Source organism: Staurois parvus, unplaced genomic scaffold, assembly GCF_062004578.1.
Source record: "Staurois parvus isolate SC_StPar_1 unplaced genomic scaffold, SC_StPar_1.0 ptg000437l, whole genome shotgun sequence".
Classification (NCBI taxonomy): Eukaryota; Metazoa; Chordata; class Amphibia; order Anura; family Ranidae; genus Staurois; species Staurois parvus.
Genome location: NW_028318233.1, coordinates 3,160,543 through 3,185,696, shown reverse-complemented (window position 1 = coordinate 3,185,696; position 25,154 = coordinate 3,160,543). Strand labels below are relative to the sequence as shown.

At 44.0% G+C, this 25,154-nt stretch overlaps 1 protein-coding gene across 2 annotated transcripts in view; it reads left to right on the top strand.

Moving 5' to 3' along the window:
- SLC22A15 (solute carrier family 22 member 15) overlaps nt 1-16,998 on the top strand; it is a 489,469-nt gene extending 472,471 nt beyond the window's left edge. For both annotated transcript variants that reach the window (XM_089687779.1, XM_089687778.1), the window contains one exon: nt 16,679-16,998. In XM_089687779.1, coding sequence (XP_089543905.1) covers nt 16,679-16,705 — 27 coding nt within the window. In that variant the 3' untranslated portion in view covers nt 16,706-16,998. The remainder of the gene's footprint in view (nt 1-16,678) is intronic.
- Nucleotides 16,999-25,154: the final 8,156 nt, after the last annotated feature.

The window sequence follows — 25,154 nt, the reverse complement described above, 5'->3', positions numbered from 1 at the left end:
ATATATATATATATATATATATACACAGAGCACAGCAAACAGATAACAGAAAGAAGTTTAGGTGAATAAGTACTTACCAAATAAATGCCTGGGGTTAGCAGATCAAGTTTCAGAGCAGAAGGGATTTCTGGTATTCCACTTAGTTGCGATGGTACAACAAGACTCTTGGTCAACTAGATGGTACAGAGACGACGGTCCTCACTCCTCTGACTGAACACAAAAGAAACACTTCTTTCTTCTACTCAAAATCTCTTCCCACAATGGATAAGCCAATACCTTATTTGGCAAAAGAATTGTTAGGCAGGGCTCAGCATCATATGCTGCTTGCGTTCCTGAGGGAGGGGGGAATGAGGGAATGACTTTAAGACTTCTTGCCACATTGAGAGCTGCGCCTGAACACCAGAGCTGCTACACCTCCCCCCTCTCAGGTGACTGCATATTAGTTTAAGAGAAATACCACAATGCAGAAATTCAAGGCAAAATGGAGAACTGTGCTTCTCCCTGTGGGCATGATTGTGACACCTCCCCCCTCAGGTGGTTGCATGGGAGGGAACTACAATTTCCCTCGTGACGCAACCGACCTCTGCCCAGAGGTTCACCTTGGGGTGACAGGGTGCCATTGCACTGCGGGAGAACCAAGCTCCTTCTGTTGTGCCAACCAAGTGAGTGGTCACGGGGAGCACCAGTCGGCTGTGACTATCCGGATATCGTGGCGACTGCCGGGGTGCCCACCTGTTCACAAAACACTTCGGCTCAGAGGTGTCATCCGCTAACATATTGAGATGTAGCTTTTTGTCGAGGTAGAGAGTGAGCTTTCCCTCTCCCATCTCCTTCCTCTGAACCAGGACTACATCTGACCCGAAGGTAGTGGCTGGCGCCTTTGTGCACCGGAACCAGACAGGCGAATTCTGGAAGCCGCCTCCCAGATGTGTCCACAGGTACCTTCATCCAAGATGAACATTCCTCTTTACCTTCTAGCATCCAGGACACCAGTTCCGTCAGTTTCCTGTCTGCTAGGTCAGTCACGGGTCCAGCTGAGCCATGATAGTTGCACCCAGGCGTCTTACTGTAGCCAGCTGCATCCAAGACTGACGAAACCTGCTTCTTGACCTGGGGACTCGGCCAGGCCATAACTGCCTCAGTCTCCGCATTCCCAGACCTCTGGGGGTTTCTTCCTACCGGTCGTTCCCAAAGCTGAACCACTGACATGCCCCTCTGACAGTTACCATTCTCAACCATCAGACTAGACACGGGCAGTTTGCTAATAACTAGTGACAGGGGCCCACGTTGCTCTTCCCAGACAGGGCCGAACACCACGAGGCCCCTAAAGTGGGCAACTGCACCCAGCTCCATTCCACATTGTAGGCCACTCCTGACCCCTGGGGAGGTGGTTGGTGCATTCCCAACCCCAAGTAGCTTTCCCGGAAATTCAGGCAAGCCACAAGGGGGGGTGAAGGCTGACTCATCCTGAGCCTCCTGGGTTAGAGATGGTGGCCCAGACCCTCTGCTCAGGTCCATGATGGTTAGACAGCGGCCCCTTCCGGATGCTTCATCACCTCATGGCTCCTGGGCATGGAGTAGGCCACAACCACAGGGCTGGCGCTCAGTTTCCCAAGGTCCTCACAAAGTCTGGTCATCTGATGCTGTTTGGGGACAGAGACTACCGAGGATGTCCAGACTCTAGCTGACCCCTGGATTCCTGACGGCACCATTCCCTCTGTCTCTTTGGCCCGTTCAATCTGCACCTCCTGTGAGATGAGGTTGGCTGAAGGCATAGGTGAAGGATACACCCTGCCGTCCAACTCATGAACGGCACGGTGAGCTCTCCCCGGGTTTTCCTTAACTCTGACACCATCTCTCATAGGCCTTGCCAGCAGCTCCTGTACTGAAATGGAAAGGAGAGGTGATTGGAGCTGAAGGCCACAGCCCCCTCTCGGAGACCCGCTGATCAACTCCAATGAGGCCCTTCGCACTTCCAATCCAGGTGTGCTGTCACTGCCTAGGACACATATTTGTCTGCCTGGTGACACACCAGGACAGGTCAGATCATATGACATGCTTTCAGTCTCCCTGTCCTGCCTTTGTTTACCTTTCTCAGCAGGGAAGCTTACAGCTATCTGGCTGCTGAGGTCCATGTGTGAATCGCTTTCCAGTGCTGCCTTACACATGGAAATACAAGTCCCAGCAGGCTGTCCAGTACCATGCAACGACAACGCCTGGACACTAATCAAGGTAGAATCCTCTGGGCCTAGGCAAGGAACAGGCCTATCCAGACCATCCCTTTGCTCAGCCCCCAGAGATTGTACCTCTGCCCCTTCACAGCACTGTGGTTGACCCCCAACAATGAAAATGCATCATTTGTATCTTCATGACCATCATCATCATTAGCATTATCAACATTGTCATCAACGTGATTGACATTATCAATGTCAGCATTCTCGTCATCATTATCATCAGGTACATTTCTAATGTCCATGACACATGGGTTCGATACCTCCCCCTGCAAGGGGAATTCTTCTCGTTCTCCAGCTAATGAAGAATCTTGCCACCCCACTCCATTCCCAGCCCCCTCCCTCTGTCCATCCACAGGTTGCCCAGACATTACCCCAACATCTGCACACAGTACCTCGGCATGTCCAGAGAGTTCCAGGGGGCCTTCCGCGTATTCTCGGCAGGGGCGTAATAGGACACAAGAGTACCCAAATCGGCACCCAACAAAACAGGTGTGGGAATTTCACCCGAGACCCCCTCCTCCCTCATCCCCCTTCCCGCACCCCAATCGATGAATACCTTTGCACAGGGTATGCGTGAACGGGTTCCCCCAACTCCCGTGAGGGTAAGGAACTTTCCTGGGATGAGGTTCCTTTGCTTAATCACCTCTGGCCGGATCAAGGTTACTTCGGCTCCGGTGTCCCGGAAGCCAGTTACAGACCGGTTGCCCACAGTGACTGGCTGCAAGTTGGCGGGGGTTACCCGCATCTCCCTGCAGACAAACAGCACTGAAGAAGAGTTACTGGCCGCCTGGCCAGATGATGTCATCTGCTTCTGCTCAGGTCACTGCGTCCTGAGATGTCCGGCTTTCCCACAGGTGAAACATCTGTGGTTGTCAGTCAGGAATGGCTTGGCCCCAGGTGCTGCAGGTGTTGGGTGAGGGGGAGCTTGACTCACCGACGTAGGAGGGGTTGCTAGGGGTGATTTCCTTCCTTTCCAGCCGTTCGGAGGAGCCTTGCGAGGGTCAGACACCCGCGTGTGGACAAAGGTATCTGCTAAATCGGCTGCAGCTTTAGCAGAGGCTGGTTCTCTTTCTAAGACAAACTGTCTGACATCAGCCAGGCAGATATGCAGGAGCTGACCTCGTATCATGAGATCTTCCAAAGACTCGTAGGAGTCAGCTTTCAGTTCTTTAGTCCACTGTCGGAATGTGGTGCGTAAGCGACTCGCCACATCCGTGTAGGAGTCCCCAGGCATAACGACGTACAGGCAGCCTGAATGCGATTGTTACTGGTTCAGGTTAATTACGCAATTAACCCTTCACACTGCCACCACCTCCTTTTTATACAGAGAAGGAGGAAACTCAGCAATACACTAGGATGATTGGTTAACCGTCAGTATCCCGCTATCTCTACAGACCGGTTATACAGAGGGTTAAATACTCATAGTAGCGTTCTTCAGTGGCAGGGACTCGTAAGTTACATTCAGGAGCTATAGAAACAGTTCAACACAGATTTATTACCAAAAGGTTGAAAGGGTGCAGTAAAATATTTACAGAGAGTAGATGCAACCAATATATATATATATATATAAATATATAAATATACAGAGCACAGCAAACAGATAACAGAAAGAAGTTTAGATAAATAAGTACTTGCCAAATAAATGCCTGGGGTTAGCAGATCAAGTTTCAGAGCAGAAGGGATTTCTGGTCTTGCACTTAGTTGCGATGGTACAAGACTCTTGGTCAACTAGATGGTACAGAGCCGACGGTCCTCACTCCTCTGACTGAACACAAAAGAAACACTTCTTTCTTCTACTCAAAATCTCTTCCCACAATGGACAAGCCAATACCTTATTTGGCAAAAGAATTGTTAGGCAGGGCTCAGCATCATAGGCTGCTTGCATTCCTGAGGGAGGGGGGAATGAGGGAATGACTTTCAGACTTCTTGCCACAGTGAGAGCTGTGCCTGAACACCAGAGCTGCTGCACCTCCACCCTCTCAGGTGACTGCATATTAGTTTAAGAGAAATACCACAATACAGAAATTCGGAGCAAAATGGAGAACTGTGCTTCTCCCTGTGGGCATAATTGTGACACTCCTCACTTGGTTGCCGCCACACACACTTGACACCATCTGAACTAAATACGTTTATCTTGGTCTCATCAGACCACAGGACATGGTTCCAGTAATCCATGTCCTTAGTCTGCTAGTCTTCAGCAAACTGTTTGGGGGTTTTCTTGTGCATCATCTTTAGAAGAGGCTTCCTTCTGGGATGACAGCCATGCAGACCAATTTGATGCAGTGTGCGGCATATGGTCTGAGCACTGACAGGCTGAACCCCACCCCTTCAACCTCTGCAGAAATGCTGACAGCACTCAAACCTCTATTTCCCAAAGACAATCTCTGGATATGACGCTGAGCACGTGCACTCAACATCTTTGGTCGACCATGGCGAGGCCTATTCTGAGTAGATCCTGTCCTGTTAAACTGCTGTATGGTCTTGGCCACCGTGCTGCATCTCAGTTTCAGGGTCTTGCTAATTTTCTTACAGTCTAATCCATCTTTATGTAGAGCAGTGTCGCGAACATGTGCACCAGAGGCAGGCACGGCCCTCCATTTTGTTAAGAGGTCTCCATGTTCCCCCCTCATTCTCCCCCCCTCCCTCTCTGAGAGGCACAGTGACATTTGGCCAATGTGTGTGTGTGTTAGGAGTGTCACAGAAGGTCAGAGCCCAGCAGGGGGCTAGGAGCTATAAAATCCCCAAGGAAGCTGGGACCTCCCTGTCCAAAGAACCTGTGCAATTTAACACCTCGTAAAAAGATAATGCAGCCTTCCTAGGAGTTCAAAAGAAATTCCAAGGAAGCACGACCAGATAACCTTTTTAAAAATCCATTTTTCCCCTATGTCTCATATCTTGAAATATGAGAAACTTACATAAAAACCAGGCATATCGTCAGATTGGCCAAGAGGAGACGAACACTTTGATAGGTCACTCTCCTTGTCTCGAATACATAGGAAAGCAGAAAAGTAGATCTCGTGAACCATTCAGTATAGAATTTCATAATTCATATCTAATCAATCCTCAGACGTGTCTGCATAATAATTTACCCGCGGGAGGAGTGTCACCTGTGCATATGAAGAGTTATGAGCCAAAATATGAACTGAATGAGATTTTGGCTCTAGTTTAGGTCTACGCCCAGACCTTCCCGCCCTAAACGGGGTATTGGTCCTTGACTTCAGAGACACCCCCTGCTGGGGAACTACAAATTAGGTGTCAGGCCTAAGAAGAATTAAGTTGAAGAAGTCTCCCATTTTAACATCAGAACCACCTGGGGAGACCCGTACCCTTTTGCTCTGAAACTTGATCTGCAAACCCAAGGCTGATTGGCAAGTATTTTAACCCTTTAACCTCCTTCTGTTTCCTCTTTGCTGTGCTGTTGTTCTCTGTATATTTATACATATATTGTTTACATCTTTTTTCTGCAAATATTTTTATTGCACCCTTTTTGACCTTTTAGTAATAAATATTTCCTTCTGAAAGTGTTGAACTGTTTCTATAGCTCTTAATTGCAATTTACGAATTCCTGCCTCTAAAAAGAGTGCTACTGTGTTTGTTTAACCCTCTGTATAACCGGCCTGCGGTGACCGTGTTACGATTATCTCAACCATTATAGTGTTATAGCTGATATTAAAGTTTCCTCTTTCTCTGTACAAAAAGGTGGTGGCAGTGTGAAGGGTTAATTGCGTAATTAACCTGACCCAGTAACAATCGCTCAGGCTGCCGGTACATAGATTGTGGTCCAATTAGCTGGAAAATCATTGAGCAGGGTGCAGCTGAGTATGGCATTGTTATGCACGTGACATCGCGGTTTTAGATTGGATAGTCCTTCGGTCACGAGTTTGGTGAGAAGGGCTGGGGTCTGACGCTGCGTTCGTCACATATTGGTGGCAGCAATCGTGGGATCGTCACATATTGGTGTCAGCGATCTTGCGTCCATCACAAGCAGCAATTCTTTTTTTTTTTTTAGATCGTCAGAGAGTTCTTTGCCATGATGTGCCATGTTGAACTTCAAGTGACCAGTATGAGAGAGTGAGAGCGATAACACCAATTTTAACACATCTGCTCCACATTCACACCTGAGATCATGTAACACTAACAAGTCACCTGACATTGGGGAGGGAAAATGGCTAATTATGCCCAATTTGGACATTTTCACTTAGGGGTGTACTCACGTTTGTTGCCAGTGGTTTAGACATTAATGGCTGTGTGTTGAGTTAATTTGAGGGGACAGCAAATTTACACTATTATACAAGCTGTACACTCACTTTTACATTGTAGCAAAGTGTCATTTCTTCAGTGTTGTCACATGAAAATATAAAATACTTACAAAAATTTGAGGGGTGTACTCACTTCTGTGAGATACTGTAAAACATTGAATCAGTCCTATTGAAGAGCGTGTTTTATTGAATCTTGGGATCTTTCAGAAGAAAAGGAAGTTTTCTGCAAAAAGGAAGGTGGACTTTGACTTTTTTTTAGGTAATGCTCAAATATTTTTGGGTAAAGTTTGGTGGAACATATGAGGGGCTTTATTTTTCTCAGAAGTTGAACTGGAATGCCTATTACTGTTTTTACCATCTGCCAGGGGGAAATTTAAAGAAAGTATTCCTCACTAATTAAAAATAAATCAGATATGAACCTATTGTGCTGACTTTTGTTATGCCCCTTAATCTGAAGTTGTGGAGGGAGCAAGATGTAATGCGGTGTCAAGCACATACAAAAATACATTGATGTGACATAACATGCTTGGTGTATCTGCAGGTTAAATCAGACAAACATTGCATCAGCTTGCATGAAAAATTGTACCATAGATATTCCACAGCATCTATTTTAAAAATGCATTGGCAAACCTGCGTAACTGTAATTTTAGGCCAGCTAACAAAAAAGTACATTTTAGAATGTGTAAAAGCTTTTTAAATATAAAATTATTAAGGCCGTTATATTTCATTTCCACATAATTTTTTATCATAATTAGAATATACAAAGAGGAATTCTTTATCCCATTTACTTTCTCGGTTAATTGCTTTCTCTTTTTTCCCAAGAAACAATTGCTTAGGATTTTCTTTTTGGCACTAGGAAGCAGACTCAGTGAGCTTGAATAGTTATGTAACTACAGCTATATTTAATCTGTCATACGCAGTACATAAAGTGATTTAGTAATTGCAGCCAAGCCAATTATAGGAGTTGATTTTAATATGTTATTCATTTATGCTGCAAATCTATATGTATTTAACATGATTAACTCCTCTGAGAGGCCAGCAACGCCTCACTTATCAATAAACTACAGGACAGCAGAGATCACTTTAGACTGAATACTTGTTGCTATGTTTAGTTGAGTAGCACAGAGGTGGTAATTACTGTCATAAGCTTTTATGTAGAAGAGGATTCCCAGAACTGCCTTCATAGGCGCTACATACAGCTTCTGCAGTATTTCTGTTGCTATACATCAAAGTGTTGTCAAAGGTTACATTAAGTTTTTTTTTCATATATCTGTGTCATGGTAATTTGATCCCTGACAAAAGCTGCATGTTTGTCTTGTAGATAAGGGTTATAGGAGTAATACAATATTTAATCTGTTGATGACAGTGCTAGTAAAAATGCATGTTCTATTTATTAAATAGATTTAGAAATATTTACTTCTATGACATTCTAATGTACAGTGCCTTGAAAAAGTATTCATACCCCTTGAAATTTTCCACATTTTGTCATGTTATAACCAAAAACTTGTATGTATTTTATTTGAATTTTATGTGATAGACCAGTGGTGGGCAACCTTTTTTTTCAACTGAGCCAAATCTCGCCAAAACCATGATTGAAATTTATTTTGAGAGCCACATTTTTAAAACTGAAAATACATCTCCCATATAGTAATTCATCCCCCATAGTAATTCATCCCCCATATAGTAATTCACCCCCCATAGTGTAATTCATCCCCCATAGTAATTCATCCCCCATATAGTAATTCATCCCCCATCGTAATTCATCCCCCATATAGTAATTCATCCCCCATATAGTAATTCATCCTCCATATAGTAATTCATCCCCCATAGTAATTCATCCCCCATATAGTAATTCATCCCCCATATAGTAATTCATCCCCCATAGTAATTCATCCCCCATATAGTAATTCATCCCCCATAGCAATTCATCCCCCGTATAGTATTTCATCCCCCGTATAGTATTTCATCCCTCATATAGTATTTCATCCCTCATATAGTATTTCATCCCCCATATAGTATTTCATCCCTCATATAGTATTTCATCCCCCCATATAGTATTTCATCCCCCCATATAGTATTTCATCCCCCATATAGTATTTCATCCCCCCATATAGTATTTCATCCCCCCATATAGTATTTCATCCCTCATATAGTATTTCATCCCCCATATAGTATTTCATCCCCCCATATAGTATTTCATCCCCCCATATAGTATTTCATCCCCCCATATAGTATTTCATCCCCCATATAGTATTTCATCCCCCCATATAGTATTTCATCCCCCCATATAGTATTTCATCCCTCATATAGTAATTCATCCCTCATATAGTATTTCATCCCTCATATAGTATTTCATCCCCCCATATAGTATTTCATCCCTCATATAGTATTTCATCCCTCATATAGTAATTCATCCCTCATATAGTATTTCATCCCCCCATATAGTATTTCATCCCCCCATATAGTAATTCATCCCTCAAAGTAATTCATCCCTCATAAAGTAATTCATCCCTCATATAGTATTTCATCCCCCCATATAGTATTTCATCCCTCATATAGTAATTCATCCCTCATATAGTAATTCATCCCTCATATAGTATTTCATCCCTCATATAGTATTTCACCCCCCCATATAGTAATTCATCCCTCATAAAGTAATTCATCCCTCATATAGTATTTCATCCCCCACAGTACTATCCCCCCCCCCCCCTTCTAGTAAGCCAAGTCCCCCGTGTCAATTCACTTACCTTTTGCGTTCCTCTCGCTGTCTTCCCGCGCCGTTCGGGTCTTCAGGGCGGACTGTGAGAGGAGCCTAGCTCCCCTCCCCTCACGTTCGGCACGCTGCCCCGCCTACACACATCCTGACAGCCACATCCGCGGGCCGAATTAAAAGGTCCGCGCGGACTTTTGGGGCTGCCAACCGAGAGGAGGCAGGGGAGCGGCCGACCGAGAGGAGGGAGGGGAGCAGGCGCCCGGCACACAGAAGAGCCGCATTAGAGTGGGTAAAGAGCCGCATGTGGCTCGCGAGCCGCGGCTTGCCGACCACTGTGATAGACCAACACAAAGCGGCACATAATTGTGAAGTAGAAGGAAAATGATAAATGTTTTTCAAAAATGTCTTTGCAAATACATACCTGAAAAAGTGTGGTGTGCATTTGTATTCAGCCCCCCCCCGAGTCAATACTTTGTAGAACCACCTTTCACTGCAATTACAGCTGCAAGTCTTTTTGGGTATGTCTCTACCAGCTTTGCACATCTAGAGAGTTGTCCTGCTGGAAGGGGAACAACTGCCCCAGTGTCAAGTCTTTTGCAAACTCTAACAGGTTTTCTTCTAAGGTTGTCCTGTATTTGGCTGCATCCATTTTCCCATGTTTCACGGTGGGGATGGTGTGTTCAGAGTAATGTGCAATGTTAGTTTTCCGCCACACATAGCATTTTGCTTTTAGGCCAGAAAGTTAAATTTTGGTCTCATCTGACCAGAGCACCTTCTTCCACATGTTTGCTGTGTCCCCCACATGGCTTCTCGCAAACTGCAAATGGGTCTTCCAATGGCTTTTCCAATGGCTTTCTTTCAACAATAGCTTTCTTCTTGCCACTCTTCCATAAAGGCCAGATTTGTGGAGTGCACAACTAATAGTTGTCCTGTGGACAGATTCTCCCACCTGAACTGTGGATCTCTGCAGCTCCTCCAGAGTTACCATGGGCCTCTTGGCTGCTTCTCTGATTAATGCTTTCCTTGGCCAGCCTGTCAGTTTACGTGGACGGCCATGTCTTTGGTAGGTTTTCAGTGCCATACTCTTTACTCTTTGGGATATTTTTTTATAACCTAACCCTGCTTTAAACTTCTCCACAACTTTGGCCTTCATGAAGCTGTTTGTTCACTAATGTACTCTAACAAACCTCTGAGGGTTTCACAGAACAGCTGTATTTATACTGAGATTAAATTACACACAAAATATACACATGTATTTACTAACTAGGTGACTTCTGAAGGCAATTGGTTCAACAAGATTTTAGTTAGGGGTATCAGAGTAAAAGGGGTCTGAATACAAATGCACGCCACACTTTTCAGGTATTTATTTGTAAAAAATGTTGAAAACCATTTATCATTTTCCTTCCACTTCACAATTATTTGCCACTTTGTGTTGGTCTATCACCTAAAATCCCAATAAAATACATTTACGTTTTTGGTCGTAACATGACAAAATGTGGAAAATTTCAAGGGGTATGAATAGTTTTCAAAGCACTGTATCGAGATTACATTTTATTTCTATTTTGATATATTTAGTTGGTTTGCATTGAAATTTCAATTGCAGGTTTCTTCTTGTGACATTTGCTAAAGCATATCTAAACCACCAAATTAGTTATTGAAGCTTACTACTACTTAGATGTGGTGACTGCATTTGTTTTTGTTTCTTATTTTTTCACCTTTGATTTAGCCAGTAACAGTCTTTCAGTCCTATGATGACAATGCTCACTTACTCTACTATATGTCAAGTCAACGGACACAGCATAGGACTACAGGACTCTGCTCCCTTCTCTAACACAAAACAGGGATGTGGTTCTGTACTAATTGATAGCTAGGAACAATATAGCTGGTAGTAGTTGGCATAAGCAGAGAGCACAAAACACTTTCAGCTCACAAAATTACTTGCAGGATCTGCAGGTATTTTTTGCAGACAGATATCATGAAACACTATCAATGGTATATTTAACACACCAAAAAGAACCAAATAAGGAACATTCATTGCTAGAGTTTACATACCCTTTAAGAAATACCAACTGCCACATGGAACCCTGGCCCACATCCATTCTGACACTGGTCCAGGACTACATTCTGACTTGTTGAGCTACATCTTGACAAAATTAAAACAATTCCTATGAGTACCAGACTTTATTAGATGTCAGTGTCTAATAATATCTGCAATGTGTGGATAAGATCAAGTACTGACCTTTTTTTTTTCTTTTGTGAGGGTTTTTTTTTTAATGTGGTCAGTCTACTAAAAGTGTTTAATTTTTGCACCAGCTGTAAGTCTTGGCTTACATCTATGCAGTTTGCTTTTGATCCATTTCTGCAGTGATTCTTGTGGTGCCCTTTGCATTTTTGCACACGTGTTTTTTACTTTTTTTCACACGGTTTTTGATGCATTTTGTATTTTTTATGCTTGTTTTGGCCAGTTTTTGTTGGGCAGATTGAAACATGCATCAAAAACGCACTACATGCTTTTCTGCAGCATCTCCATTGAAGTCTATTAAATAAAAAAACACACCGCTCTGCATTTAAAAAAGTCCCTGATCCTTTCCAAAAATGCAGCAGCTTAAAAAAGAATAGATGTGAATGTGTCACATAGCATTCCGGGAATATAATTTGTGGGGTGCTGAGTAATGCGTAAAGTCCTTTTCAGAAGCATGGCTGCATTTCCAGGGATCATAAAGGTTGGCTGTCTTGATGGTCTGGGCTAAAGACTGTCTCAAATGCCGTGAAGAATTGGAGGTGTCCATCGAGTTGTTGATAATAGCGTTAAAGTTTCCACAGTAAATCAAATAACCCCTTTGTATTTTTGCTACTTTTTTCCGCAAAGAGTTGAAAAAAGGGACCTGATGGGTATTAGGAGCATAGAGATTCACAATAGTGTAGGTGATGTTGTTAATTTCACAGATGATGATTATGAATCTACCTTTACTGTCGGACACTTTGGAGTGTAGAGAGAAAGCGACAGAGTCATGGACAGCAATCAATACGCCACATTTCTTAGTAGGACCATTAGATTTAAAGATATGTTGGAACAGGAGATTGAAGCAGTATGGCGCTTTAGACGCCGACGAATGGGTTTTCTGTACACACAGCACATCTCCATGTAGTTGTTGGGCTTCTTTCCACATCATCTGACATTTGAATGGACTATTAAGGCCGTGAACATTCAAAGAGACAATTTTTAGTACCAAGAGGAAGCTTGGTTGAGTGATATGTGGTCGCCCTCAAGTGGCAGAAACAGAAATAGCCTGACAGGGTTTGAGAGCAGAGTTTGTACTCTTGCGGAGGCCATGGTTTTCAAACGTGGGCGGAGGAGGTACGACCCTCCATTAGTGGTATATGATGACTTGTCAAGATCCAATAGCATAAATGGTGTTGCTGCTCTTAAGAAAAACACACAAAAAGAGAGGAAAAACTGGGGAGAAAAAACATAACAAAAAAGTAACACATAAGTTTGTGTGAAACGAATCACTCAAATGTATGGGGGGGGAGTGCCGAGGCAAACAGCCTAGGGCACCGCTATGTAAACTTACAGCAGGAAAAATATAAGGCACCGGAGAACTTGGGAGAAGGCAGTTGCGTGTGTCAGCCTGCTACCTGTTCCCATTCTGAAGGAATTTTTCTGGGGGAGGTGTTTGTAGGGACGATTTCTTCCTCAGCTGGGATAAGGCCCCATTTTTTGGCAAGTTGAAAGCCATCTTCTTCTGAAGTGACCGTAAGGACTCAATTGTCCTTTGTAATCAGCAATTTGGTAGGGAACCCCCACTGGTATTTGAGATCGTTGTTGCGCAATAATTTTGTGAAAGACATCAATTTCTTTTGTGCTAGTATGGTGTGTTGAGAAAGGTCAGCAAACAGAGAGATCCCACTGTAGGGTGCTGGCAAAGGAGTATTCTTTCACGTAAACAGCATACGTTCCTCTTTCACATGATAGAAATGGACTCTCGCTATGACATCACGAGGGACATGAGCTGGGAGAAAAGAGGGCTTCAGCAGTCCACTACCACTTCCCTATTCGGGGTATGCGGCAGTAATGTGGATATCATATGTTGAATACATTTACAAAGATCCGCGATGGGGGTGTCCTCACCAATCCCTCTAAATTTAATGGAATTTCTGCGGGAGCGGTCCTCAATATCCGCCATTTTCGCCTTTAAAGATTTTAGCTCATCTTCCACTTCATTGTGGGCATCCACTAATTCGTTATGGGCAGTGGCGAACTCCCCCATTTTAGTTTCCACTTGTGATACCCGCTCAACCAAGTTTTCCATCTCTGTATTGATCTGTGACATAAAGCTCATCATGTCCTTATGTAGGGACCCTTTAAGGGAAACTAACATATCTTTCATAACAGTAGCATTGAGCGGCATAGATTCTGCTGGATAATCCTCTAGGTTCTCTATAAGTTCTCTTGTAGTATTTTGAGAAGAGGAATCATGAGTTTGCTCACCCCTCTGCTGCACCTCTGGAGAGACCCTCTGCCTGTTCTTGAGGGGACTGCAGGATGGTGTTCTCAGGGGAGAGCCTGTCAGTTCTGTATGCACAGCAGGGCTGGAGGCATGCAGGGGAGAACTGTGCTTGTCTCCTTCCTCCTGTCTTCGTGAGTCAGCCGAGGGACAGGGACCGGCGCTATTTTCACAGGAGGGGGGACCCGCCAGAGCAAAGAACTCCGACAGTTTGCGGGGCCCCTCCTTTATTTTCCTTTTCCCCATTCTCTGGAATGTGCCCCACACTTCCCTGGTGTCAATGGTGATGTCAGCAGAGTTTCTCGCTGAAGTCCGTCGCTGTCAAAAGCTGAGATCTTCGGCGGTGCACGGAGCTCTGCTAGTCAGCGGCCATCTCCATCCGTGGCCGGCCACGCCCCCCCCCCCCGTCACATAGCATTCCATGTTAAATGGACTATAGTTTGTTTCTGAAAAAAGCACAAAAAACACATACAGTCATGGGACATGGACACAATTCTAACATTTTTGGCTCTATACACCACCACAATGGATTTGAAATTAAACAAACAAGATGTGCTTTAACTGCAGACTGTCAGCTTTAATTTGAGGGTATTTACATCCAAATCAGGTGAATGGTGTAGGAATTACAACAGTTTGCATATGTGCCTCCCACTTGTTAAGGGACCAAAAGTAATGGGACAGAATAATAATCATAAATCAAACTTTCACTTTTTAATACTCGGTTGCAAATCCTTTGCAGTTAATTACAGCCTGAAGTCTGGAAAGCATAGACATCACCAGACGCTGGGTTTCATCCCTGGTGATGCTCTGCCAGGCCTCTACTGCAACTGTCTTCAGTTCCTGCTTGTTCTTGGGGCATTTTCCCTTCAGTTTTGTCTTCAGCAAGTGAAATGCATGCTCAATCCGATTCAGGTCAGGTGATTGACTTGGCCATTGCATAACATTCCACTTCTTTCCCTTAAAAAACTCTTTGGTTGCTTTTGCAGTATGCTTTGGGTCATTGTCCATCTGCACTGTGAAGCGGCGTCCAATGAGTTCTGCAGCATTTGGCTGAATATGAGCAGATAATATTGCCCGAAACACTTCACAATTGATCCTGCTGCTTTTGTCAGCAGTCACATCATCAATAAATACAAGAGAACCAGTTCCATTGGCAGCCATACATGCCCGCGCCATGACACTACCACCACCATGCTTCACTGATGAGGTGGTATGCTTAGGATCATGAGCAGTTCCTTTCCTTCTCCATACTCTTCTCTTCCCATCACTCTGGCACAAGTTGATCTTGGTCTCATCTGTCCATAGGATGTTGTTCCAGAACTGTGAAGGCTTATTTAGATGTCGTTTGGCAAAGTCTAATCTGGCCTTACTGTTTTTGAGGCTCACTAATGGTTTCCATCTTGTGGTGAACCCTCTGTATTCACTCTGGTGAAGTCTTCTCTTGATTGTTGACTTTGACACACATACACCTACCTCCTGGAGAGTGTTCTTGATCTGGCCAACTGTTGTGAAGGGTGTTTTCTTCACCAGGGAAAGAATTCTTCGGTCATCCACCACAGTTGTTTTCCGTGGTCTTCCGGGTCTTTTGGTGTTGTTGAGCTCACCGGTGCGTTCCTTCTTTTTAAGAATGTTCCAAACAGTTGTTTTGACCACGCCTAATGTTTTTGCTATCTCTCTGATGGGTTTGTTTTGTTTTTTCAGCCTAATGATGGCTTGCTTCACTGACAGTGACAGCTCTTTGGATCTCATCTTGAGAGTTGACAGCAACAGATTCCAAATGCAAATAGCACACTTGAAATTAACTCTCGACCTTTTATCTGCTCATTATAATTGGGATAATGAGGGAATAACACACACCTGGCCAGGGAACAGCTGAGAAGCCAATTGTCCCATTACTTTTGGTCCCTTAAGAAGTGGGAGGCACATATGCAAACTGTTGTAATTCCTACACCGTTCACCTGATTTGGATGTAAATACCCTCAAATTAAAGCTGACAGTCTGCAGTTAAAGCACATCTTGTTTGTTTCATTTCAAATCCATTGTGGTGGTGTATAGAGCCAAAAATGTTAGAATTGTGTCCATGTCCCAATATTTATGGACCTGACTGTAGGTGTGATCCAGGCCTAAGTAAAGTTTTCCTTTATTAGCAGGAAAAGAGACTTGCTGATACTGTATTTCAGAAAAACAATGTTCCATAACCCTTTAACAAGTAATAAAACCTGCTTCACGTACTGTACTGCTTTTGGGAACCAACTAAAGGATATTGGTTTTTAAAGGAGATCTATGGTCACAGCATACACTTCACATTATAACATTACAATTGTAAGCAATAGTTATTGTTGACAATTCAATATACACTTACTTGCAAAAACCTCCTTTCATGTTGTGAGTTCTGCCTGTCTGCTGGCAATCTCTTTCCACAACGTCCTGGATTCCCTGCATGCTTTGCAGCTTCTCCTCTGCTGTTCAATTTCTAGGGACTACATATCCCATGGTGCCTTGCTGCCTGCAAGCAGTGATTCCTGTACTGACTGCCTTCTAAATCTCCTATCAGCTCCTCTGTAGTTCAGAAGGCAGGCTCTGTTGAATTCTGTGACACAGCAGCGCCTACACACAGGGTGTAGGTAATATGTGTCACAGAATTCAATAAAGAAAATGTGTGTGGATTTTCACAAATATTGTTCACATTAATAGGAGAGGGCTAGAAATAATTGAAATACAAAGTGGAAATGAAAATATTATTTCCCATTTTGACCATAGATGCACTTTAACTCTGTAGTGAACACCTTCCTCCAATCAACTATATTTTGGACCTAGACATAGTTTTGGTGGACTGACTGTAATATCCAGTGGTGGTACTGCTGCAGGTTATAAGCAAGGGCTATTAACAAACTACTATAGTTATAAAAGCAAGGTTTCATGATGGATCATTGATATCTAATGAGTTTTGCTTGTGTTTTTCAGGGAAAACAAGTGGAGGAAACCACATGATTTCAAGGCTATCATATTTGGACATCAGTGCTTGGTCTCTTGAAGAGTTTTAATGGAACTAAACATATGATACAGATTTTGCAGCAAATGCACCTGCTCTGGGATCTCCTGATCACTTTTATTCCCTTCACCATGTGAATAAAAGCTGAGATTTAACAGAGACAAGTGCTGGAGAAAGGTCAATATGGAATACTATGATTCTCCAAAAATGTATTGTACACTTGCCCATAATGTGTTTTATATAGACTATGAAAATGTATGGCATACAATAAAAATATCCACAATGTACTTGATACCTCCAGTGAACCTTGGTAATAATCAGTTCTGATTCTAAGCAGTGATAAGCAAATTGATTTGCAAATCGAGCAACCTGCTTATTTTTTATTCTCCTCATCATATGCATGCTGGTTTGTGCAATCTGCAGAGAAACATGCAATTCATGATTCACGATTGCCTGATTTTCTACAGATCAACAGACCTGCATCCAAAAAAATAAGAATTAAGCCTACCACATTGGCCTGGCTCGAGAAACCTGGGACTTTGTCTTAAAAAAGTTGATCAAGTGTTTTATTTTTCAATAGTAATGGTCGTTCTGAACTATGATATAATTATTTTGTATATGTGGACCAAAGGTTCTGACGTACCCTAGGCTTTAATCTCCTGTGTCTGTTATTGGAGTTCTTTTCTATATGCATTCTAGTTTTGGCTTCAGTAATGTATTTAAAGTGGAGTTCCACCTGATTTTTAAAGTTTGTTCCCATGTATTGTTTCCTGCTGTTCTATCAATGTTTGGGACATTTTTTTTTCTCCCAAAGTTTTCATACCTTTAACATGCCTGAAGCACTCCATTTCTGATGTACCTCACCACGGCAAGGTATGTCACATCCTCTTGCCCCTTGTTTCCTGGGATATATGTTTCATAAATCCCAGAAGTCAAAGGGCATCCTTCACTCTGCAATGAGTGCACTGTGCTATCTTCACACTGCGCAGGAGCGAGATCGAGAGGTGCATGCTTGGTAGCCAGCCGCACCGTATGCTGGAAGAAAGTGCGGTTGGGCTTCAGGTGCCTACAGTGAAGACGGAAGTATACAGGACCGTGAGAGGCCAATGAGTATCTTCAAAAAAACAAGGAAGACAAATGATTGCATATGCAGCTTATGCCAATTTGCATGGCATAAGCTGTGACTATAATGGAGCTGCTTTAAAAAACAAAATGGGACTTCCGGTTCCGGCGCCGCATGTAGCAGGGGCGGTATCCCGCGGCTCCGGCATACCCCGGCATATAACGCCCGCTTCCTGCACCGGAGAGCCTCAGCATTAGGCACGAAGGTGCCCCCTGTTGACCCGCTACTCGATCCCCATGGATCGGTACCTGAAACCGGCGGCACCCGGCCACGATCCCGCCGCGATTCCTGGGAGGGATGTCTCTCCCTCTCCTGCAGCCAAGATGGCCGCCGAACACGCTGCTGAGGGCGGCTGCAGCAGTGGCACCACAGGTCCCAGGGCGGACAGCAGTAATGTGGAGATGGACACACAGCCAGGGACAGACCATGGATCAGGTAGGAGGGAACCACAACCTCCCCATACCCCCGCACTGGGGCATGCAGGCACCTGTAGTCCTACAGATCAGCAGGGCTATGAAAAAATTGCACAAGCCGTTGCCTCTCTATTATTGCCTACCATTACACAGGCTGTGGATAGGGCTGTGACCCAAGGCATAGAACAACTTAGAAGGGATCTCGGCGAAAACGTAAAGCGCATTTCAGATGTAGAACACCGCCTCTCTGATTTGGAGGATGAATTTCAAGCTATGCAGGCAGGAGTTACACAATCTAAACGTGAGCAACAAAGTATTCTGGACAAACTGGATGACTTAGAAAATCGGTCACGTAGAAACAATTTACGCGTAGTGGGTCTCCCAGAATCCTATAATTCGGGCTTGCTAGCTGAAATCTGCTCTAAACGTATACCTGCTGCACTAGGCATACTGACACCATGCCAGGTCGAAAGGGCTCACCGGCTAGGCGCACCTTCCAATGATAGACGTACGCCACGCTCAATAATTGTCAAATATCTCAATTACGCGGACCGGCTTGCTATACTAAATTCATTCCGTAATTCACGTTCCCTACAGCTGGATGGGCATAAGCTTTTACTTTTTGCAGATTATTCCCAAGAAGTTTCCCGCAAAAGAAAAGCGTTTCAATCAATTTGCGCCATACTGTTTCAAAAGGGGGTCAAATTCACTCTGGCATATCCTGCCACACTACGCTTCACCACGCCCACAGGGGAACCCAAATCGTACACACACCCAGAGGAAGCCCTTTTGTTCCTGCAGAATTTAACCGACAACCTGGGCCCTCGACAAATACAGCAGTCACCACGTGACCCCGGTCCGAGAGACCAACGCAGTCCTCGAAAAGAGCCGCCTAAGCGCCAACGCATCAACTTCTCACCGGCAAAGCATAGGCCGCCTTAATTTCCGCTGATAATTTTCCCTACAGGTTCACGTTTTAGCGGTTATTGATTCATGTAATGGTACTCCTCTGTCTTATTTTGTGGCTACCTACATGCTCCGTTCTGTTTAGATACACCTAAGGTTCTTTGGCTCGTTTTTATATCCGCTCACAATGTTATGGCGCATCTACTTTTCTCCTTGACTGCTGTGCCGATGTTGAGCACGGGCTGCATCTCACCCACAGGTGCTGCCGAACCGTACAATAATTTGGGGCCTCCCTTCTCTTCCCGTTTGCTGATAGACAAGGCTGCCCTTCGGTGCAGGTTTTACATCTTGCCTCCTCCGGTAACGCAGGTTAAGGAGCAAAGATATCATGCGGAATAATGTGAAGTCCATGAAACTTATGCTGTTTGTTAATGTTTTGTCTATATTTGACCCCTGTTGGGCCATTCTGACAGATGTTTTTTCCCCTTCCCCCTCCTCTTTCTGTCGCTTTTCCCATTTCACTATCCACATACCCGGAGACCCCATGCTGTGCCAACCTTTAGCAAAGCAACGAGCGATCGGGAATCTTAGAAAGGAACACGTTGAGTTACCACCTTACAGAGCTCCTATTTCATTGCTGAACACCCCTTGGCCTATATTCGCATGCTTCATGTAGTATCATGGAATGTAAAGGGTCTGAGATCACCCCATAAACGTATGGCCATTCTACGCCATCTCAAACGCTTGAAAGCGGATATTGCGTTTCTCCAAGAAACTCATTTAAGCCAATCAGATTTTTCGCGCATGAAAAAACTATGGGTCGGTCAGGTACTGGGCTCACCTACAAACAACCGCAAGGCGGGGGTGCTTATCCTCATACATAAACGCCTCACCCCAGACGTTAGATCGCTAGTTACGGATGAGGAGGGGCGGTACGTTGCTGTACACATTAACTTGGATTCCTCTCCTCTAGTCTTAGCCAACGTTTATGCACCAAATTCTGCACCTAAACCGTTCTTCCAAGATTTGTCCTCAAAACTGTCACATTTTACGCACCTTCCACTGGTGTTAGGAGGAGACTTCAACCAATGTATGAACACTCAGGAAGACAAATTGAAACCAGGCTTTCCTAGTTGCCCTCCTCCTTCCGCTCTCTCCCCAACTCACTCACTATTGTCTGAATTTACAGAAGCGCTACAGCTTACGGACGTTTGGCGTCTGACCCATCCAGATGGTAGAGATTTTACTTTTTACTCCCCCGTCCATCATACTTTGTCCAGAATTGATTACTTCCTTGTCAACTCTCCCTCACTACAAAGCATTAGGGACTCCGCTATACACGATATAGCGATTTCTGATCACTCCCCGATTTCAGTCTCCATTCAGCAGGCACAACATAATCATCGTTCGCGCACTTGGCGTTTCCCGTCCTTCCTAGCAAACAATCGGGACCTACTCCGGGCTTTGAACACTGCCTGGGATGAGTTCTGCGACACAAACGCACAACATCGAACAAACCCTAACCTCTTTTGGGAGACGGGCAAGGCGGTCCTACGAGGTCGAATCATAGCGTTCACTTCCACGTATAAGAAAAATCTTCTTCGTAACTACACAACAGCGAGCCTGCGTCTCCAACAGGCACAGAGGGACATGGCAAGTCTTAACTCCCATGAAAATAGGAAAGCATGGGCGGAGGCCAAGCAACATTTTGACACTTGGGCAGCGGCCCAGGAAGCCGTGCATAAATCGCATATTGACCTCCGTTACCATAAATTCGGCAATAAACCGGGCAAGCTGCTAGCTAGGCTCTGCAAAAAACCGTTCACTCCCACTCTCATTACAGCGTTGAAAGATGCACAGGGAATGTTGCAGGGCGACCCCTTAGATATTATTTCCATTTTAGAAAATTTCTACCAAAACCTGTACGGCTCGGACCCAATAGACACTAGTAAAGCCACCTCTTTTCTGGACCTCATCCAGCTGCCACAGATAGATTCTGCTACACTCCAAGCTTTGAATGCTCCCATCACTCAGTCAGATATATCCCAAGCTATAAAATCGCTCACGACGGGTAAAGCCCCGGGACCTGATGGCTACACAGCCGAGTTTTACAAACTCATGTCTGATACTCTCTCCCCTACATTGCAATCGGTTTTTCAAGGTATTCAGTTGGGAGGGAACTATCTCCCCTCAGGTCTTCAAGCACATATCAAACTGATTGCAAAAAAAGACAAAGATCCGACGGAACCGGGTTCATATCGGCCGATATCCTTGCTAAACCTCGACGCGAAACTCATGTCCAAAATTATAGCATCGCGCCTTGCAACAATATTGCCAGATCTCATTCATCCCTCACAAGCGGGATTTGTGCAGGGGCGCTCGGCAGCGTCAAATATCCGCAAAGTGATCTCTGTTTTGAGCCAAACCTCGACCGGCACACCCCATGATGCGGCTATCATTTCCTTAGACGCCGAAAAGGCATTCGATAACGTTAACTTTGAATGGCTTTTCTTAACATTACGGAGATTTGGATTTGATGGTTCTTTTCTACATGTGATTCAAGCCATGTATTCATCCCCTTCAGCCTAGGTTATTGCAGCGGGTCACATATCCAATCCCATCGCGCTTCACAAAGGCACTAGACAGGGATGCCCGCTTTCCCCGTTACTTTTTAACTTGGCTCTGGAACCTCTCGCACGATTCTTATTATTTCATTCAAACCTTCATGGCATCACCATTGGGGATCAGGAGTTGAGACTTGCCCTGTTCGCTGATGACATTTTAATTTTTACCTCGCACCCGTCCCTCGACTTACCCTATATTCAACATATTTTTTCTTCCTTCCGCTTTTGTTCAGGGCTTCGCATAAATTTCTCTAAAAGTGAGGTGCTTCCGCTATTCCACGCGCGCCCCCCGACATGGTCGCAGACTTCGGTATTCAAAATCGCTAACAGGTGTATCACTTATCTAGGCATTAAGATAGGGAAGTCCGCTTCGTCTCTGTACACACTAAACTACACACCTGTCCTTGCTAAAATTATTGGGGAGTTGGAAATGTGGAAGGATTTACCATTGTCTCTTTTGGGGAGATCTCACCTCTTTAAGATGGTGTGCTTCCCAAAACTTCTTTACCCACTTCAAACCATACCCCTTCTACTACGACATAGTGACATAACGAGATTGAATCGGGCAATTTCCAATTTTCTTTGGAAAGGCAAACGTCCTCGCATAGCACTTGCCAAACTATTTCTACCACGTAGTGAGGGAGGCTCTGGCCTTCCAAATGTTCGAGCTTACAACCTGTCATGTCTTCTACGTATAAGTCTGGACTGGCTCACCCACTCCTCCCAGTACTCTAATTTCCGCATTGAATCGGCCCTAGCACGCCCTTATGACCTCTCGGCCCTATTGCACTCCAATGTTAATTCCTTGCCAGCGCATCTAAAACATAACACACTCTTTCGTGACACCCTTATCACTTGGAGGGAGGTCAGGCGCAAATTGGGGGTTTCTCCGTGGCTCTCTCGCTTTCTCCCTATTCATCGTAATCCTTCATTTACCCCTCCGCAATTACATGATGCCTATGGTACCTGGACAGCTCAGAATTTAACCCTGATACAACACCTCTATGATACTTCAACGGGTACACCGAAACCTCTCAACAGCATCCTTCAAACTTATGGACTACCAGCACACCACTTCTTCTACATTCTTCAAGTAAGGAACTTTGTCAACTCCGTTGTGCCTAATAAAGCAATTAGATTTCAGTCGACGTTTATTGATGTCTTGGCAAAGTCTCGAAAATATAAAATAGCAAACATCTACAGACCTCTAAACCTTCTGTGCGCCAAACCTTTCGAATCCTTCAATGCAGTAAAATCCTGGATCAAGGCGTTCGATAATAGCTTGACGGCGGAACAGCTGCTCTCAGGCTTTAACTCCACCTGTGCCTTCAACCACAACGAATTTTGGCGTGAGCAACAGCTAAAGATTCTTCACCGTGCCTATATGCCATGCATCTACTCTAAAAACGATCCGGCTCTCTCAGCCTGCCCTCTATGCGGTAGTCAATCTCCGTCATTAAAACACAGACTCTGGCTTTGTCCAGCCATTGCGGCATTCTGGAAACAAGTGGTTAACTTCATACATGTCATTACTTCTTTCCGATTACCTATCCACCCGTTACCACTCCTCTTTGGCTTCCTGGAACAACCAGTCATTGGCCTCTTCTCATCTCAAACGTCGTCCTTCAGGAACAACAAAGCCTGGATATCCTCATGTCTACTTATAGCAAGACGGGCTATTCTTCGGAAGTGGATCTCCAACTGCCTTCCATCCTTGGCTGACATTAAGCAGGAACTCAACTTCCTTCTACGTCTTGACAAACTAAATTTAATAATGTCTCCGACTTCCTCTAAGGAGTCTCAATACCTAGGCAAATGGACTTCCTATATCACAGGTTCTCTATCCGTACGTGAACAGGCATTCTTTCTTCAAGATCCATGTTGCTCGAACCGCCCAATGTATCAGTCTGTAAACTCGTCGGCATTGGGTCATTCATCTTTTTGATTAGGTTATACCGTTTTTGCATTGCTAAACTGTAGATGGTACAATGTTTTTCTCCACTGTTCTCCTCCTCTTTATCCATAGGCCCACTTATGTTATCTGGAATGTGAACTCTCCGAGATATCTCTTGTGACGGAACCCACAAGTCCTGATTTCTGCCTCCGTTTTCCTTTCTGTAGCTTCTCTACTACTTTTTTTTTTCTCTTTTTCATTCTGGTCGGACAGGTCCCCGGGTAACCCTCCACTCTCCCCCTTATTCCTTTAACCTAGCAATCGCATTCACCTATTATTTTTTTTTTTTTTTTTTTTTTTTTTTTTTTCATACCAGTTCTCATTCATACCACCTATTCTGATTGCTTTCTCTGCTCACGATTCTTCCCCCCCTATACTTTTATCTTCACTCTCCAGCTTTCCTATTTTTTTATACACTCCTAATTCTTACATCCTTGGGTCTTTCTTCTTTTTTTTTTTTTCTGATCCTTCCTCGATATGATAATGTTGGGCAAATTCACTTGTCCTGTGTCACCTCTGTTTTATATAAGAGCTACGCACTCATCACTCTCACGTATTCTTTTTCCGTCACCTACTTATGCAAGCTCTATGCTCCAGCAATCCTCAAACGTCTCTCATGTCTGCTTCTATTTTTTTTTAAGTTTGTGTTATTTTCCATCAGCTAACCTTTATGACTCGATACATTTGATGTAATATTCATGTCATAACTGCCTCATCATTTTGACTTTTCCTACCTTGTCCTTTCTTGTTAAATCCTTAATAAATTTTCTTGAAAAAAAAAAAAAAAAAAAACAAAATGACTGGAACTCCACTTTAAGATGTTTGTACATGTCCATTCGGGGATTTCATCAATAATTAAAACATCCTCTGTTACTATTGATAAGTATGTCTTTCACACCTCCTGTACATAAAAGTTTTGTGTATAAATTGTTATCAGTGTTCGTGTTAAGAAGCAATCTGTCACTCTGTACTCAGATGCTGCAGATGACCAGGGTGGCTATCACTGGCCTAACAACAAATGTTTCATACTCTAAAGTACAGCTAAAGGCAAAACATTTTTTTTTCATTTTGGATAGAGTGCAGAGGGATTAGAACACCTGTCAGTTTTAAATACAGTCTATCCCTCCGTTAAGGAGATTCACTCCCTATTTGTCCTGTTTATCATTATTATTGAAAGTAAAAGAAAACCCCAAATTTTGGGTTGTCCCCAGAAAAGTAATAGAGGGAAAATCTTCCAATGGGGACACTAGTTCTGCTGACCTGGGGGTCCCTAATGAATTCCCTTAATTTGCAGGGATTTCCTCTCACTTCCTCTTTGGATATGGAGAGGAAGTGAAGGGAAGTCTCCACAATGGAACAAAGATAGTGAAAAAAAAATCTGACAGTGGTTATAACCCTCCCTAACTCTATCCAAAATGAAAAAAAAAA